Here is a 15,080-nt window from a genome sequence, read left to right on the forward strand (position 1 = left end):
GATCTTAAAGAATATTAGAAGTGTGATAACATGAACACCCAAATCATGGGCTTATTACTGACCATTAGGAGAATATCCAAAGTAATCAGGGGGTCTAAGGCACATAGAGGGCCAATGATTTAGAAATTTTCACCATTTTGAGATGCTCTGTTCTTAAGAAATTTGAGAATAAAAGGTGTCTGAAATGGGGGCAAAGTGAACAAGTAGACAACAAATTGTACACTTTGATAAAGTACTGGAGAATACACTTAAAAAAAACCAAAGTGGATACAAAATGAATTCTCTTATCAAAAAAAAAAATAGTCACCACTATCCTACTAGGCTGCTTTAAAATAACTTACCTTATATTTAAAATGTAGCCATTTACATAGTTATTTAAGAAATCAGCAGTAACATAAAAAAATTAAAAGGCAGTTTTTCATGGGTAAATGAAGCTGCAACTCCAAGACAGACAAGCATGTTGAAATGAAGTCAGGAGAGCTGATTTTCTGTTCCAGTGGTTCAGTGGTTTATTATTTTATAGAGGTGTGGAAAAATTAATGAATTCCAAAATAGCTAATTTAATTCATTCAGCCACAGGATCTGGCACAATAATTAGAAGAAACTGGTCTTTCAAAATTCCTTTCCTCTGTTACTTCCTTTTCTTATTCTTGCCTCTCAAGTAGCCATATATGGTTATAAAGTATATCATATGAGTCAGGAGTGATGATGGTTTGAAAACTACACAATATAAAATCAATAAGGGAAGAAGAAAAGGAGTGATTTGGCTCAATTCCCAAAATTAATGTTACAAAGAGAATTTAACGTGTTATTTGTTTTTGTTAGATCTACTTCTCGTTTACTCCTAATACCAAACGAGTCCTTTCGTTTAACATTTTCATATGAAGTAGTTTTTAGTTTATTTTTGACGACTAAATGAAAGCTCTGTGAATTTTAAAGTGCAATTTCACTGGAAACTAACAGCCGGCACACAACTTAACTGCTGCAAGCTTAGCATCAAAGGCTGTCTTTCCGACGTTTACAAGGAGCCTGAGGATGAAGACGTTTGAGGAGGACACCTCTGTTTTCTGAGCACTTCTCAAAAGCCCGTTCTAGATTATCTAGGCACGCTCATCAGTTGCTGGATCAGCTTTCTCCTCCCTTCCTCCTCTTTCTCTGCCTGCCTTTTTACCCATTTCACTTTCTGTCAAGTCCTTCAGGAGAGGCAAGGAAAATAAATGAAAATGAGACCCATCAATGTCCAGTATTCACAGTGAGTCAATTCCATCATCAACCATTAGGGTATACTGACCATGTTTCTGGGTCATTTTCCATCAGCAACAAGGTCCCTTGAGTTTACACGTTACAACTAGCATTTCCTACTAGTGTGCATGGTTTTAAAGATGACGTGAAGAGCTAACTTACTTCCAAATATATTCAACATAACTATAGACCTAAACGGACATTTTCTTGATTATTATAACTCTGTGCCTGACGGAATCACATTTTGTGAATTAGCTATTGTTTGGTAATAATTCACGAAGATTTCTCATCATTACTAGGAATGACTGAAGACTGGAAATACAAAACGTTCACTGACTCAGTGAGAGTTATGTAGCCATTTGGCCCACTTTGATAAGTATAAAAAGTTATTTCTAACAACCATTATGGACAAAAATGTGAACAGAATGATACAATATTTTGAAAATATTTTAATATTTGCCATTTTTGTTGCCTGTGCTATTAATATATACATTGATTTAGTAATAAATATACTATTACATAGAGTGCAATATTTTTAGTATTCATAACTTGTTGAAATTAATGCTGCTGTTATCTCAAGAAAGGAATAAATAAATATCATGCCCAAATTCCAAACTAATGCTCACAAGGTTATCATTAACAAAAAACTAAAAAATAAACAGATTGGGCATTTTCTTTTTAAGCACGATTCCTGTAAACACAGCAAAGATTACTTTTCTCAGCCCTGACATTTCATGTGATGGCTTTAAAAGAAAATATAGCATACAAATCCTATCACTTCATTTTTTTGCATAGGGAATGAATTAATCGCATTTCAAAATGCAGCAATCTTTTTTTTTTTTTTTTTTTTAAGATTTTATTTTTTTTTCCTTTTTCTCCCCAAAGCCCCCCGGTACATAGTTGTATATTCTTCGTTGTGGGTCCTTCTAGTTGTGGCATGTGGGACGCTGCCTCAGCGTGGTTTGATGAGCAGTGCCATGTCCGCGCCCAGGATTCGAACCAACGAAACACTGGGCCGCCTGCAGCGGAGCGCGCGAACTTAACCACTCGGCCACGGGGCCAGCCCCAAAATGCAGCAATCTTGCAGTGAAATGTCCTCATCACATTGCACTTATTTTCTGTATGAATTCAGAACTTTTGAGCAATAAAAATGCTCTGCATAAGTTTATAAAATATGCTTTCTGGATTTAAAATTTAACAGAAAAATTTCAAAACAAGTCATAGTTACGATTCTAAAATATTATGTACATAATATCCAACTACAGGAGGAAATGCCTCGCCGTAGCACAACACAGTGTACAAATATGAAGCACAGTGTTTAAGAGAAATTCCCTTTAGGTTTTCCTCACATCCGTGCCTAAGTGGCTAATGATTATGTGATACAACACGGCCCATTCTACTTGCTGCATACAGAGTAGAAGCGGGGATGTGAGGATAAATTAAAGTAGATAAAGGAAAAAATGGCAAAAATACAGTACATATGCTTTAAACAGTGCACTTTATAAAATAATTTGCTTTATTCATATTCTTTTATAAAGTGCAATATTACTTAAAACAGAGACATGTACCTTAACATTCTGCAACGACCATTAAAACAGATTGCCAGGAAAGAGCAGTGCAAAATTAAAAACATATGTAGCTTAGCATGCATCTCAGATGGGTCCCAAACACAGAGCATGGGACCTGAAGTTCTTATATCTTTTTTTTTTTACTTTTTAGAAAAAGATTAATAATAGCAAGTTATCATCATATGTAACCATAAAATAAAAACAATAAGTTAAAATCTTCTCTCAAGAAATAAGTCTATGCCACAAGTAAAATTCATTACAGAATCTTTTTGAAAACAGTCAGACCTTTTTCTCTGATAAATCACTGTTCAAAGGGTGCAAATCTCTTAAAAACCCACATTGTCCATGAGGCAAAGCAAAAGGTGTCATCATCACAGTCTGAATAACTCTTGTTGGCAGGCGTCTGAAAAACCTGTGACTTGCTTCATAAGCAGCTCAGATCTGACCGGTCCCTAATTAAATTCACAGACACCTCTGCTCTTTCAAGAATAGCCCTGTTGGCACCATGCTAGGTTGTGAAACAGTCTAACGTTGCTCTATTCACAGTAACGTTCTCTGTCCAGTGCTTTGGGACAAGGATAACCAATTGGGTTTTCCTGAAAAAATTCCCTAAGAGGCAGATTCCAATGAGACCAACGGGACACATTTTTAAAAGCACAAAACACCGCCCCAGGCATATGCTGAGGGAAGGAAAGGAGCGATGGGTCATCTGTTACATTCCTACCATTCCTGCGCCATTCAGTCGGAGAACTGGAAGAGGGTCTCTGGGTTATTGCCGTCGGCAGGATTGCTGGGCTGCAGTGTCTTTGTAGGTGTAGTTTTGCCGTGAGAATGAGAGGAAGAGGAATGAGAACTTTCACTTGAGCTGCTGCGCGTCTCCGTGCTGGTGCTGGTCTTTTTCATTTTTCTTCTCTTCGCCAAAGGCGCCTTATCAACATTCTGAAGGCAAAACCCCTCTCTCTTGTACTTGTTAAAGGCCTAGGGGAGAAAGAAAGGGAAACACAGTGAAGGTGAAAGGACTGAAGATTTCCTGGCAGTTATGACTTAGAGCAGAAGACAACCTTTGGTTGGCAACTACGGCTCCAAGTTGTTTTGGAAATGATGTCCTTAAAACCATCATATCCAAACCTCCTGGCAGGGTACAGAAGTTCACGGGAAAAGATTTCTGAGGGCTCTGTTTAAATCAAACCAGCTAGGCTGTCCAGGAGTCATGATTCTAACAAATCTTTTGAAGAAGTTAGCACTAACTCTCAAAAAAAAAAAAATCCAAAAAACATTGACTGACTAGAAATTTCTAAAGAATATTAGCAATCTAAACCAACCCTCCCATCCTGTTACTTTTACTAGTTCTGTGTCTGAGATTTAAAATTCTGACCACAAAGTCCCAACACAGAGCAGACTCAATCCATTATGGATCCATTATGCTCTCTGATTCCAAGTCAGTGTAACTTGGGTGTCTCTTGGACACGGCAGCTGAGCTCTGCAAACCTCTGCCTGGCTTCCTCTTCCCAGCAGCCTGCCTCAAGCTTAGGCATCACTGTGCTTACTCCTGAGACCCTTGCATCACATGTCACCGAGAAATCTGGATCATCTGCTGCAAATTCTTGCTGGTAATCTCTTCACACCTCAACATACTCTAGTTCATTACTTTTTAATCCATTTCTGCAGCTGATGAGGAAATGCTATCCCTTCTTTCTCAACACAATCCCTTCAGAGGTAATCCTATTTCTCCCAAACAAATCTATTCCTTATACAATTATCTTAATGTATTTGCATCTGCTTGGGACCAATGTGCAGAATTTACAGTTACTGCTCTGTAGTCTTAGCCTTTCAAATATACAATCTATACCTAATACCAATTAACTGACTTCTTTTCCTTCACAGTCTCTAGGACGTGTTATGCACAAAACAGTTGTGGAGTGGATGAACTTTCACATGTGCCTTAGTTCCTAATGTTTATTGACAGCTTCTAAAGAAAATTATTTAGCTCAGGTGAGAGAAAAAAGTTCTAATATTATGCACACTGTTACCTGCTGAAAATCTTCAACTATTCAAATAGTTGAAATAGAGACTACTTCCTCATCTCACAAACTCCTTCTAAATGTCAAGAAAGTATTTTGTGGGTTAGCAGTGACTCTGGTCCCACATGCACTTTCTGTTTATATCATATGTGTTTATATCATGAAGGGATTTACAAAAACATACCTAAAATTTAAAGAACACATTATTATAAATGTATTGCTATGAGTGTGCCTCTGAGGTTCCAGTCAGAACATCTGATTCCTTTCCACACTGCCCCACATGTGCAGAGCACAGAGCCTTACATGGAAGGTTGCTTTCACACAGGTATGCACAGCAGCTCCTGAAGATCCCAGAATGTCTGGAGTCATCAGAGGATTTGAGGACAGCTGACTGCCATCTTGAAGCCATTCATTGTATCTCAAGCCAGACATTTTAAGCCTTTTATTTGGATCAACTGTGAGAAGACCTGTGGGAACAAATAAGGTATTTTTATTTTATGATTTGTCATTTCAAACATAGTTTAAAATCACCCTCAGACATAAATCTCAGTTATGTTCACAGGACACCATGGTTCCCAGGAGCCTTCAACCTCCTACAAAAATAATTATATTTTAATATACATTTAAATCCCCTAGTGAATACCGGATGCTGATGGTAAAGCTCACAATAGCCCAGTGCTAGGAGGCTACAGGCTACCTGGCTGTTCAATCAGGAGAAAATAACTGCCCAAAACAAAGACTCCCCCATGACTGGGTAAACCCCAGATGAACACAGAGTTATCTGGATATGCTTCCTTATGTACAATCACCTTCTCCAAGTCAGGGAGTGCAGCAAGGCACTAGAGATACAGAGACGGAGCCAAAGACATCGACAGAACCCAGCTAGTATGACCTCGGGGACAAGCACAACAGAAAAATCCACATGAACGTGTGTTAGCAGGCGCAGGGGAAGGGCTCACCTAGGGAGGGTGGGCCCTGGAGGAAGCGCAGAAGAGGGCTTGATGGAGAGGGTGCCCCAGAGATTCACAAGAGCACCGCAAAGGCGTGCAGGCGGCCAAAAGCTCGGCACATTTGAGGAATTCAAGCGCCCTACGATGGCAGAGTGAGGGTGATGAAGTGGAGGCAGGCAGGCCCAGGTCACGAAGGGCTTTGAATTTGGAATGCTCCACTCTGGAGTCTGACCCGAAGCTAACATGGATTCTCAGAAGGATTTTTTAACAGAAAAGAGGCATGATCACATTTGGCTATTAGAAGGTCACTTTCCCAATTGATGATGGACAGGTTAAGTCAGAGGAAGCAACTTCGTAGAAGTCACCACAAAGTAAAGGATGGATGTGGAAGGATGTTGTAGGATTTTATGAGGGAAATGATGACAAGAACTAAGGCAATGGCCACGAGAGTGGGGAAGAGAGGAGGGCCAGGAGGGATGCTGACCCTGCAGGGCTGTGACTGGCTGTGCAAGGTGAGGAAGGTGCAGGTATCTAGGGCGATGTCTGGATGTCTGTCTGGTGATGCGGCTTCTCGGCAGTGCCACTGTCCAGAAGAGGGGAGGTGGAGGAGGCACATGTTTTGGGGAAAGAAAAGTACGGGTTCATTTTGGAGGTGGTGGACTGAGATGCTGGTGGGTCCAAGTGCAAGTTCACGCCATGACTGCAGAGAAGATTACTAAGGGACAGTCTTCCAATAAGAGGAAAAGAAGGCCGCCCAGAGTCACCTGGAAACCTTTTAGAACACACACGGCTTCCTTGAGCAATTAACAGACAAGTATATGTGTAACAGGTCTGATGTCACTTCAATCACTACACACCACACAGAACATAAAGTTTCATTCGATTCTTACCTTGGATCAAATCTTTAGCCTCTTGGGATACATTCCTCCAGGCTTCTCCTTCAAAGGAGAAATCTCCCTTTTTAATTTTCTTCATGATTTCCACTGCACTGGTACACGTCAAACTTTTGTCATGAGATTGGAATGGAACTTGCCCTGACAACATTGTATACTATCAAGAAAAAAAAAGAACAAAATAGAAAGTCTGCCAAAATCACTGTCAAAGCCACTCTAGTAATTTTATCACCACCTTCATCAGCATAATTTATCAAATATTACAACTAGCATTACTGGGTTTAAAAGATTACGTGACTTCCATCACTGAAACAACTAACACATTTCAAAGACTTGTAAATAAAGAGGACTGGCTTATTATGATATCATGATTTAAAACCATTTTTATAACTATATTCAGAACAAGAAGAATAAAAAAGGGATAATCCAACTGCTTGAGGAAAGATGGTATTAATGTTAACAGAAAGTTGAGAACAGCAGAATCTCTTAACTATTTTTTTCTATCCAATTCCACACATCCTTTCCTTAGGATATTAACACTGGTTAAGCATGTTAAAAGATTTTTATTTAGGCCTTCTTATTCTGCTTGTAATTACCTCCATTTTTATTTTATTTTTCTCATTATAGTGTTAAATGCAATGAATTCTCTACAGTCACTTTATTTCATTGTAGCCATGTGTTTGAAAATTGATGTTTAGGGTTTTTGCCCTTTAAAAAGTCAAGAGCAGAACTGAAAAGGTAAGGTTGTCTTTGTAGCAGAGACTGGATTTTTGAAAAGGGACCCTTTAAAATCCTTGGACGGTTTTCTCTCTGCTCACTGAGCAAGTGACAGGCTTGCAGAGGTGGAAGGCGAGCTGTAACCAGAGGTGGACTGGCTGGTGTTAATGACGTGATTGTGTCTGTGCACAGACCACAGAGAAGCACCACTTGGTATGAGAAGAGGGGGGAAGTGTCAGCGGGAGCCTGCTTACATGGCTGTTAATTAGGAAGAGACACATAGAGGACAGTCTCAACCCCAGCCCTCACTAGGGGGTATGGAAGCTACGGAGGCGGCCCAGTGATCTAGAAGGAACATGTCACTTTTCTCTTCCAACCATTTGTCTGACAAGCAGGCTCGCTCTCATAATGGCAAGTGGTGAAGCAGCTCTTACACACTGGCTCTCAGAAAAGATGGAAATTCCAAGACAGGATCATAAAAATAACATAGAAAGGAAAACCAGGAGATACAAGAAGGTAGGCAGTCAACAAAACCTGAATAAGAAGGACGGAGGATGGAGGAATGAGACTCAGACAGGAGAAGAACTGTACCCCTCTGAGGTCACCAGAGACCAGCGGGCTTTGGGTGAATCTGGACTTGCTGAAAAAGAAAGCTGTGCCTGCCAGAATAAAAACAATACTCTTGAGAATGGAGAGTCTGAAAATAGAAGGAGAAAAAAACCTCAGTTTCTAATTTGGAGCAACCTAACAGGAAGATACTTGTTCTAAGGAGGGAAATGCTAGGACATCTGAAGAACAAAGACAAAACAACTTTAAACCCCCAAACCTCCCTAAATCCTTGGTGTGGAAGGAAGGCTACAGGTCGACGTGACTGGACTACCCCATGGGTGCGATAACTGCCCAGGATGCAGTGCAGCCGCCTCCAACGGACCCCAGGGCCGCCCCTGCCCCGTCTGAACTCCCTCCCTCCTTCATCCTTCAGGCAGACACAGAGTTGTACTTACACAACCTAAATCTTACCCCAACATTCCCCTTTTCCAACTCCTTCACTGGCTTCCCAACACTTACCAGGCACCTTTCAAGCTCTGACTTGCCGGCCCTTTCCACCTCCGCCTCTGAGTTCCCATCTCCCAATGCCACACTCAGAACCAACAATTCTTAGGCCTCCCTGACTTGGCACAAGCTACTTGGTCTCCTTAAAATGCCCATCCTAGGGTGTAACCTTTCTAGGATGTGAAACTAGGCCTTCTGTAATCAATAGTCCAGAGAGAAGATGCAAGGTACCGAAGGGGAGAGAGAAGCTTTAGAGTCAGACAGGCCCGGCTTGAAACAACTGCTTTTTACTAACCAGGTAGGGAAAATTAACTCACTTCTCTTAGACCACCGCTTCTTCTATGAAATAAAAGTAACAAGAGCCAGCCATCCACTGTGCTTGGTAGCAGCCGTGGCCAGCCCAGTAACTCTCCATCCTGGCCTCGCTCTGTGTTTCCCTCCCTCCTCTTTCTCTGGTTGGATGGCAATAGGGACCCCATTCCCAGTGAAAAGTGGGGTGTCAGAACAGTGAGTTGTGCAACTTCAAAGCCCCTTCCTAAAGGTCTGCTGAGTCACTGCTGGCACCAACTGTCGTAGCCTGGGTTCTCCAGAAAGCAGAGTCTGAAGCAAAAGCTTATATGCAGTTATGTTATTAAGGAGCAGAGTCCCTGAGGAGGAGGAGTGGAGGGGAATGGGGAACAGTGCACACATCAAGGAAGGGCAGGCCCTGGCTAAAATGGACCAGCAGGGACTGGCTGCCATGCTGAATGTGGAACAAGTCAATATGGCTCTGGCATTGATAAGCAACTACTAATCTGGTCAATGGATTCTTCTTGATTGCCCTCTACAGGAAAGATCAAAGCAGTAACTCTTTACGTGGCAAGGACAACATTCACTGTCTTGCTGGAGAGCTATGCTAACTCTTCTGCTCTGTTATGATATAGTCTGTGGGGACCGTGATCATCTTGACATTCTAAAGAACCTCATGCTGGCTCTCTATATCGATGTCTTCATTAAATGAGAGCTGGTGAGCAGGAACTAGCAGGTATCCTAAATGCCCTATAAGCCACATGAATGCCAGAGGGTGGGAGATAAATTCACAAATATTCAGGGGATTGTCACGTTGGTAAAGATTTAGAGCTCCAATGGTCAGAGGCACAGAGACTTTCCCCTCTGAAAGACAAAGTGGTGGACCTTGAACCACTAAGAAAGAGGCACAAGACTTAGTGAGTTTCTTTGGAACTTGGTAGCAGCATCTATTGCATCTGAGAACACTGCTCCAATCCATTTATCAAGTGACTTGGAAGGCTACCACTTTCAAGTAGTGCCCAGAGTAAAAGAGGGTTTTGCTGCAAGTCCGAGCTGTAATACAAGCTGTCCTGCTACTTAGGCCATAGGATTTATAGACCCGATTGTGCTAGGAATATCTGTAAAAGAATGCTGTGTAGAGTCTGTGGCAACTCCAGCTGAAGAGTCACAGAGTAGACCTGAAGGATTCTGGTGCAAGGTCATGCCTTCTGCGGCAGAGAACAAGTCTTTGAAAAAGAGCTCCTGGGATGCTACTGAGTCCTAGCAGATGCTGAGTGCCTAAACAAGCCCTACCGAGAGCAGTGCATCATGCACCAGGATCAGCAGATGCACTGATTTATAAAGCCACAGCAGCAATCCAATGCACTATGGACATGACACACTCAGAATTAACCCTAGGAGGTCCAGAAGGCATGAGTAAATTACATGGATGAGGTGTATATCACCTATGTCTGTTGCACCAATGCTTTTTCCTTAACTCAAGCCTACAGCCTCACTGAGGGGGGGGGGCTCCCTATGATCAACAGGTGGAGGAAGAAAGGAAATTGGGCCTACTTGACAGATTGGTGGGCACGCCTTCACTTGGGTGCAGCTAGCCCATTAGAACATGAAAAGCTGAGTGAAGGCACCAGCTCAGAACAATACCCTGTGGGGTTGGAGCCCTGTTCTTGAGGATTGTGCCGAACCAAAGGCTGATCTCTTGGTCCTGGGTGCCCCACACCTAGATTCCATGGGTACATGACCCACTTACGGAATTCATGATTCTATCCCTGCAAACTTAGGGTCTGCTCAGTCCGAGGAGTTGGTGTCATGGACTCAAGCGATGAGTTGCATCGATGACAACAGGTGGCAACCCAGTTAGCACACCCTCTGCTCTCCCTCTTTCCCTGCATCACTCCTGCTTCCCCAGGATTATGCTCCTTAGGAATGTGATAAACATAAGCTCTAGCTTCAGGTTCTGCTTTCTGAGGAACCCAGACTACAATGTCTTTCTACTGTTGATGAACGTTTGACTTGTTTCCAGTTTGGGGCATTTTGAAACATGCTGCTATTTATCTTTGTGTTCGTGTGTTTTGGTAATAAAAATACACATTCCTGTTGGGTGTATTCCTGAGAATGGAACAGCTGGATCACTGGGTCTCTGTATGTTCAGTAGACGCTGCCAAAGTTTTCCAAAGTCTCTCCTCCTTCTTAATCCTACCTCACTTCCTGATAGATACGTATGTGGCTAAATCTAAGAAAGTAACCCTTACAAATACGGTTTTCTTGCTTTCTGATGGGTAATAATGCAACAGGCTGTTGGGTGGAAAAACTAATTCTCCATCCTTGTAGAAAACTTTGTAGAAAAGATCCCTTCTCTGGAAGAGATAGAATTAAACAAACTTTAGGCTCATCTCAACTCCAATATCTTACAATTTTAGTTGATTATCCAGCACCAACTTCTGTTAAGAAGAATTTTGTGTCTGCAATGATGTGGCAAAAAAAGTAGCTATATACACAAAGGCATACATCTATATACATTTATGTGTGTGTCCATATACATGTATTATGAATGCGTGTATATACACACACACACACGGAGAGAGTGTGTGCAAATGTGCATGCACAAAAGAGAATTAGAGAGAAAAGCTAATGAGGTAATATTTTAGATGTTCACAATATTGTTCTCTCAAATTTTCCACAGGTCTGAGAATTTTCAAAACAAAATTTTGAGAGAAAAGTAAAAAATAACATCTCTGAAATAACACGCTTGGAGGAAATGTTTTAAATGGAACTATATGCCACTCCATGAGTTACGTATAACACATCTCCATGAGAAGGCATATAATCCTATCCTACATTTTCTAAATATTGTGTTATAGACTGAACGTTTGTGTGCCCCCAAAATTCTTATGTTGAAGACTCAACCCCCACTGTGACTGTATTTGGAGATAGGGCCTTTATGGAGGTAGTTAAGGTTAAATGAGGTCATAAGGATGGGTCCTGATCCAATAGGATTGGTGTCCGTCCAAGAAGAGACAGCAGAGAGCTTGCTCATTCTCTTTCTAGCACACGCACAGAGGAAAGGCACAGTGAGTAGGGGGCCATCTGCAACCCAAGGAGAAAGCTCTGTCTAGACACCAACCCTGTCGGCACAATGGACTTTCCAGCCCCTATAACAGTGAGAAACTAAATTTCGTTGTTTAAGCCACCCTCTCTGTGGTATTTTGTTATGACAGCCGGAGCAGACTAAGACACTGTGTAAGCTCCCTTTGAAAGAGTGCTGTATATTTTAGATGGGGACTGCACATCCATGAGGTAGACTGGGCTGTAATCAAACCCACGTGACACTGCATGACACATCTTCTTGGAGTATTTATTTTACTCAATGGGGTTAATACAAATTATTTTCATATTTAAATATCCACATTCATGTTTATTAGAAGCTACATGCAAAAGGGTCATAGATTTCTAAAGCAAATCAGTAGACTCCAAATAAATTCTGTGCTTGCTATGGGGTGACTCAGGCTTTGTATCTAGATCCTCTTTTTGTTGACACTGTAACGCAGGTGTTACCTTTGTTTTTCACCTGTAAGTATTTCATTGTTTCTCTAAAGGGCAATGACTTTTAAAACCCATAAACACAACACCATTATCACACATAAAAAAATTAGCAGTAATTCCTTTGTATCATTCAATATTCAATCAATGTTCAAATTTCCCCAATTGTTATATACATTGTGTGTGTGTATATATATATATATATATATATATATATATATATATATATATTATAATTACCTTTGTATGACTTAGATTTAGAACCTGAATTTAACAAATAGAATTTAAATTAGAATTTGCTTGAATAAGAATTCAGGTAAGATGCAAACATTGTTTCTTAAGTGTCTTTCAATCTATAGGTTTTCAGGCTATTTTTTCTTATAATTTATTTGCTGAAGAAATTGGGTTGTTTGTCCTGTAGAACTTCCCACAGTCTGGATATTGTTGATTGTACCCCCGTGGTATCATTTGACCTGTTCTTTGTCCTCTATTTCTCTTAAAAATTTGACAGTGAGATGTGGAGAGCGGCACGGCTTCCATCCATGCCGTTACACACAGCTATTTCCATAGATTCGGCATCTGGAGGCTCTACGACACCTGTCTGCGCGTCTCAGACTGTCTTGTAAAACCCTAAAAAGCACGACGGCTATAACTGGCCTATAGTTAAAGTAAGGGCTCTTCTACAAGGGGCAATTTTCTATCATTACTAAAAAGAAAAATTTACACTAATTTTTTAGGAAAGTACTACTAATGAAAATGTAATCAATTTAAGTCCTTAAAACTCTGAAATCTGCAGAATTCAGTTGTTGATTTTTATTTAAAAATCTTATAAATATGTAATTTCAATGTGAAAATCATAAGTGATGACTTAAAATTGCTGAGAAGAAAACCATATAAAGCTTAAAAATAAAAGAAGAACCATCCTGCGGGGACAACTGGCTAGCCACTGGGGGGAAACAGACTGACGCCGAAAGAAACCCCAGATGGAGTGCAGATTTAAGTACAAAAATAAAATATAATTCTGGAGGAAAATGTAGGAGAATATTTTTATAATCTGGGTTTGGTAGAGGTGGGTGACAATCTGACATCAAAGCCAGATACCATGAAGGAAAAGACAGACACATCTCACCACACAGAAATTTAAAAAACTTCTCTATTTAAACCCCCCTAAAAACCCACTTAAAACCCCACCTTACTATAACCAAAGTTTTTAAACAAATGACAAACCAGAAAAGACGTTTCCAATATTAATGGCAAAGGATTAAAATCTTTAATAGAGCTTTAAAATTCAGTAAGAAAAATTTCCTCATAGGAAAATGGGCAAAGCTCATAAATAGCAATTCATAAAAGAGAAATTACAAATGTCCAAATAAAAGATGCTCAGACTGAATATTCATCAAAGAAATGCATGCAAATTATAACAAGAGAAGGAAATAATTTAGGATTGAAATTGATAGTATCCGATATATTTGCATACAGTTGATAAGAACCTGGTATGGTAAACCTTCAAGAAGGAAATCTGGGCAAATATGACAAAATAAAGATGTATATGCCATTCTCCTAGGAATCTATCCTAAGAAAATAATGAGACAAATGCAAGCACACATATAAAAAATATTAATTTGTGTAGTTTATAACCAGTGAAAAACTGGAAGATGTTAACTGCTCATTAGTAAATAAACTTTGGAGACTCAAACTACATGTATAATATAGTCTCATTTGTTAAAAGCCCAAATGTATATACACATACATAGAAAAACCTGCAGAAAGATATAAAGCACATAATATGGTGGTGGGGGGCGGTTAGGGGTGAGAACTCGCACAATGGCATTTGTGCACGATGACAGTAGAAGTGATTTCACTTTGTTCCTTACATCTTCCTGTATTGTCTAAAAATTTCTCCCTAAGATTATGCAGTACAAATTACATGCAGAAAAAATAAAGCTATTTTGAGAAAAAAACACGCCACGATTTTTTTAGCTTAATGTTCGGTTTCTGATCATGGCAGACAAGCACATTTTGTGAAAAGCATGCTTACCATGATTACTATATGTTCCTATAAATATTTCTAATTTTATCTATTAATTTGTTAATTTATCCTAAATGATATTCCTCAATTACAGTGTTAATCTGAAAATTTCACCGAATATTTTAAAATGTTCTTCCGTTAATGAATCACTTTGCTATTTTCACATTATATTTAACATAATATGCACATCTTTTGAAAATATACTATTGCTTCTTTTAAAAAAAATATATAACACTTTTATACACATAAAACACAGCTGCCTTAAATATTTCAAAATAAACCAACATAAAAATTCCTACATTTTCTCCAACGTAAGTTTTAAGAAAGGAAAACAGTCTTCTGTCAGGCCTTTAAGTAGTTGCACAGAAAAGAAATTGATTTGCCAGTTTTTTCACAAATTTAAGAAAAACAGCAGAGAGAGACAGAGGTAGAGAGGACATCCAAGAACTGACTGAGTTTAACGGCTCTACTGAAATGAACTCACCAAAATGACGCCCAGGCTCCAGAGGTCGCAGGACTCATCGTAGCCGCTGTGATTCAAGAGCTCGGGGGCGGCATAGTGAAGGGTGAAGCAGGGCGTCTTCAGAGGCTGGTTATCAGGCGGCTTTAGGCGGGCAAACCCGAAATCAATTACTTTAATTTCCAAGTTGTCATTTTCATCAGTGAACAACAAATTCTGCCAAGATACAAACACTACATTAGTTTCTAATTAAAATGTCATGGGACTGGGTGATGCCATTTATGTAACGTATTGATACTGGATCCAGACAGAGAGAGAG

The 15,080-nt window shown here is 40.0% G+C and overlaps 1 protein-coding gene across 4 annotated transcripts in view; it reads right to left on the reverse strand.

Moving 5' to 3' along the window:
* Positions 1 to 1,671: 1,671 nt before the first annotated feature.
* RPS6KA5 (ribosomal protein S6 kinase A5) overlaps positions 1,672 to 15,080 on the reverse strand; it is a 164,631-nt gene continuing 151,222 nt past the window's right edge. For all 4 annotated transcript variants that reach the window (XM_070594422.1, XM_070594421.1, XM_070594423.1 and 1 more), the window contains 4 exons: positions 14,786 to 14,977; positions 6,672 to 6,831; positions 5,135 to 5,298; positions 1,672 to 3,788 (listed from right to left, as the gene is read on the reverse strand). In XM_070594422.1, coding sequence (XP_070450523.1) covers positions 3,549 to 3,788; positions 5,135 to 5,298; positions 6,672 to 6,831; positions 14,786 to 14,977 — 756 coding nt within the window. In that variant the 3' untranslated portion in view covers positions 1,672 to 3,548. The remainder of the gene's footprint in view (positions 3,789 to 5,134; positions 5,299 to 6,671; positions 6,832 to 14,785; positions 14,978 to 15,080) is intronic.

The sequence above is a fragment of the Equus przewalskii genome, chromosome 25 (assembly GCF_037783145.1).
Source record: "Equus przewalskii isolate Varuska chromosome 25, EquPr2, whole genome shotgun sequence".
In the NCBI taxonomy this organism is placed as follows: domain Eukaryota; kingdom Metazoa; phylum Chordata; class Mammalia; order Perissodactyla; family Equidae; genus Equus; species Equus przewalskii.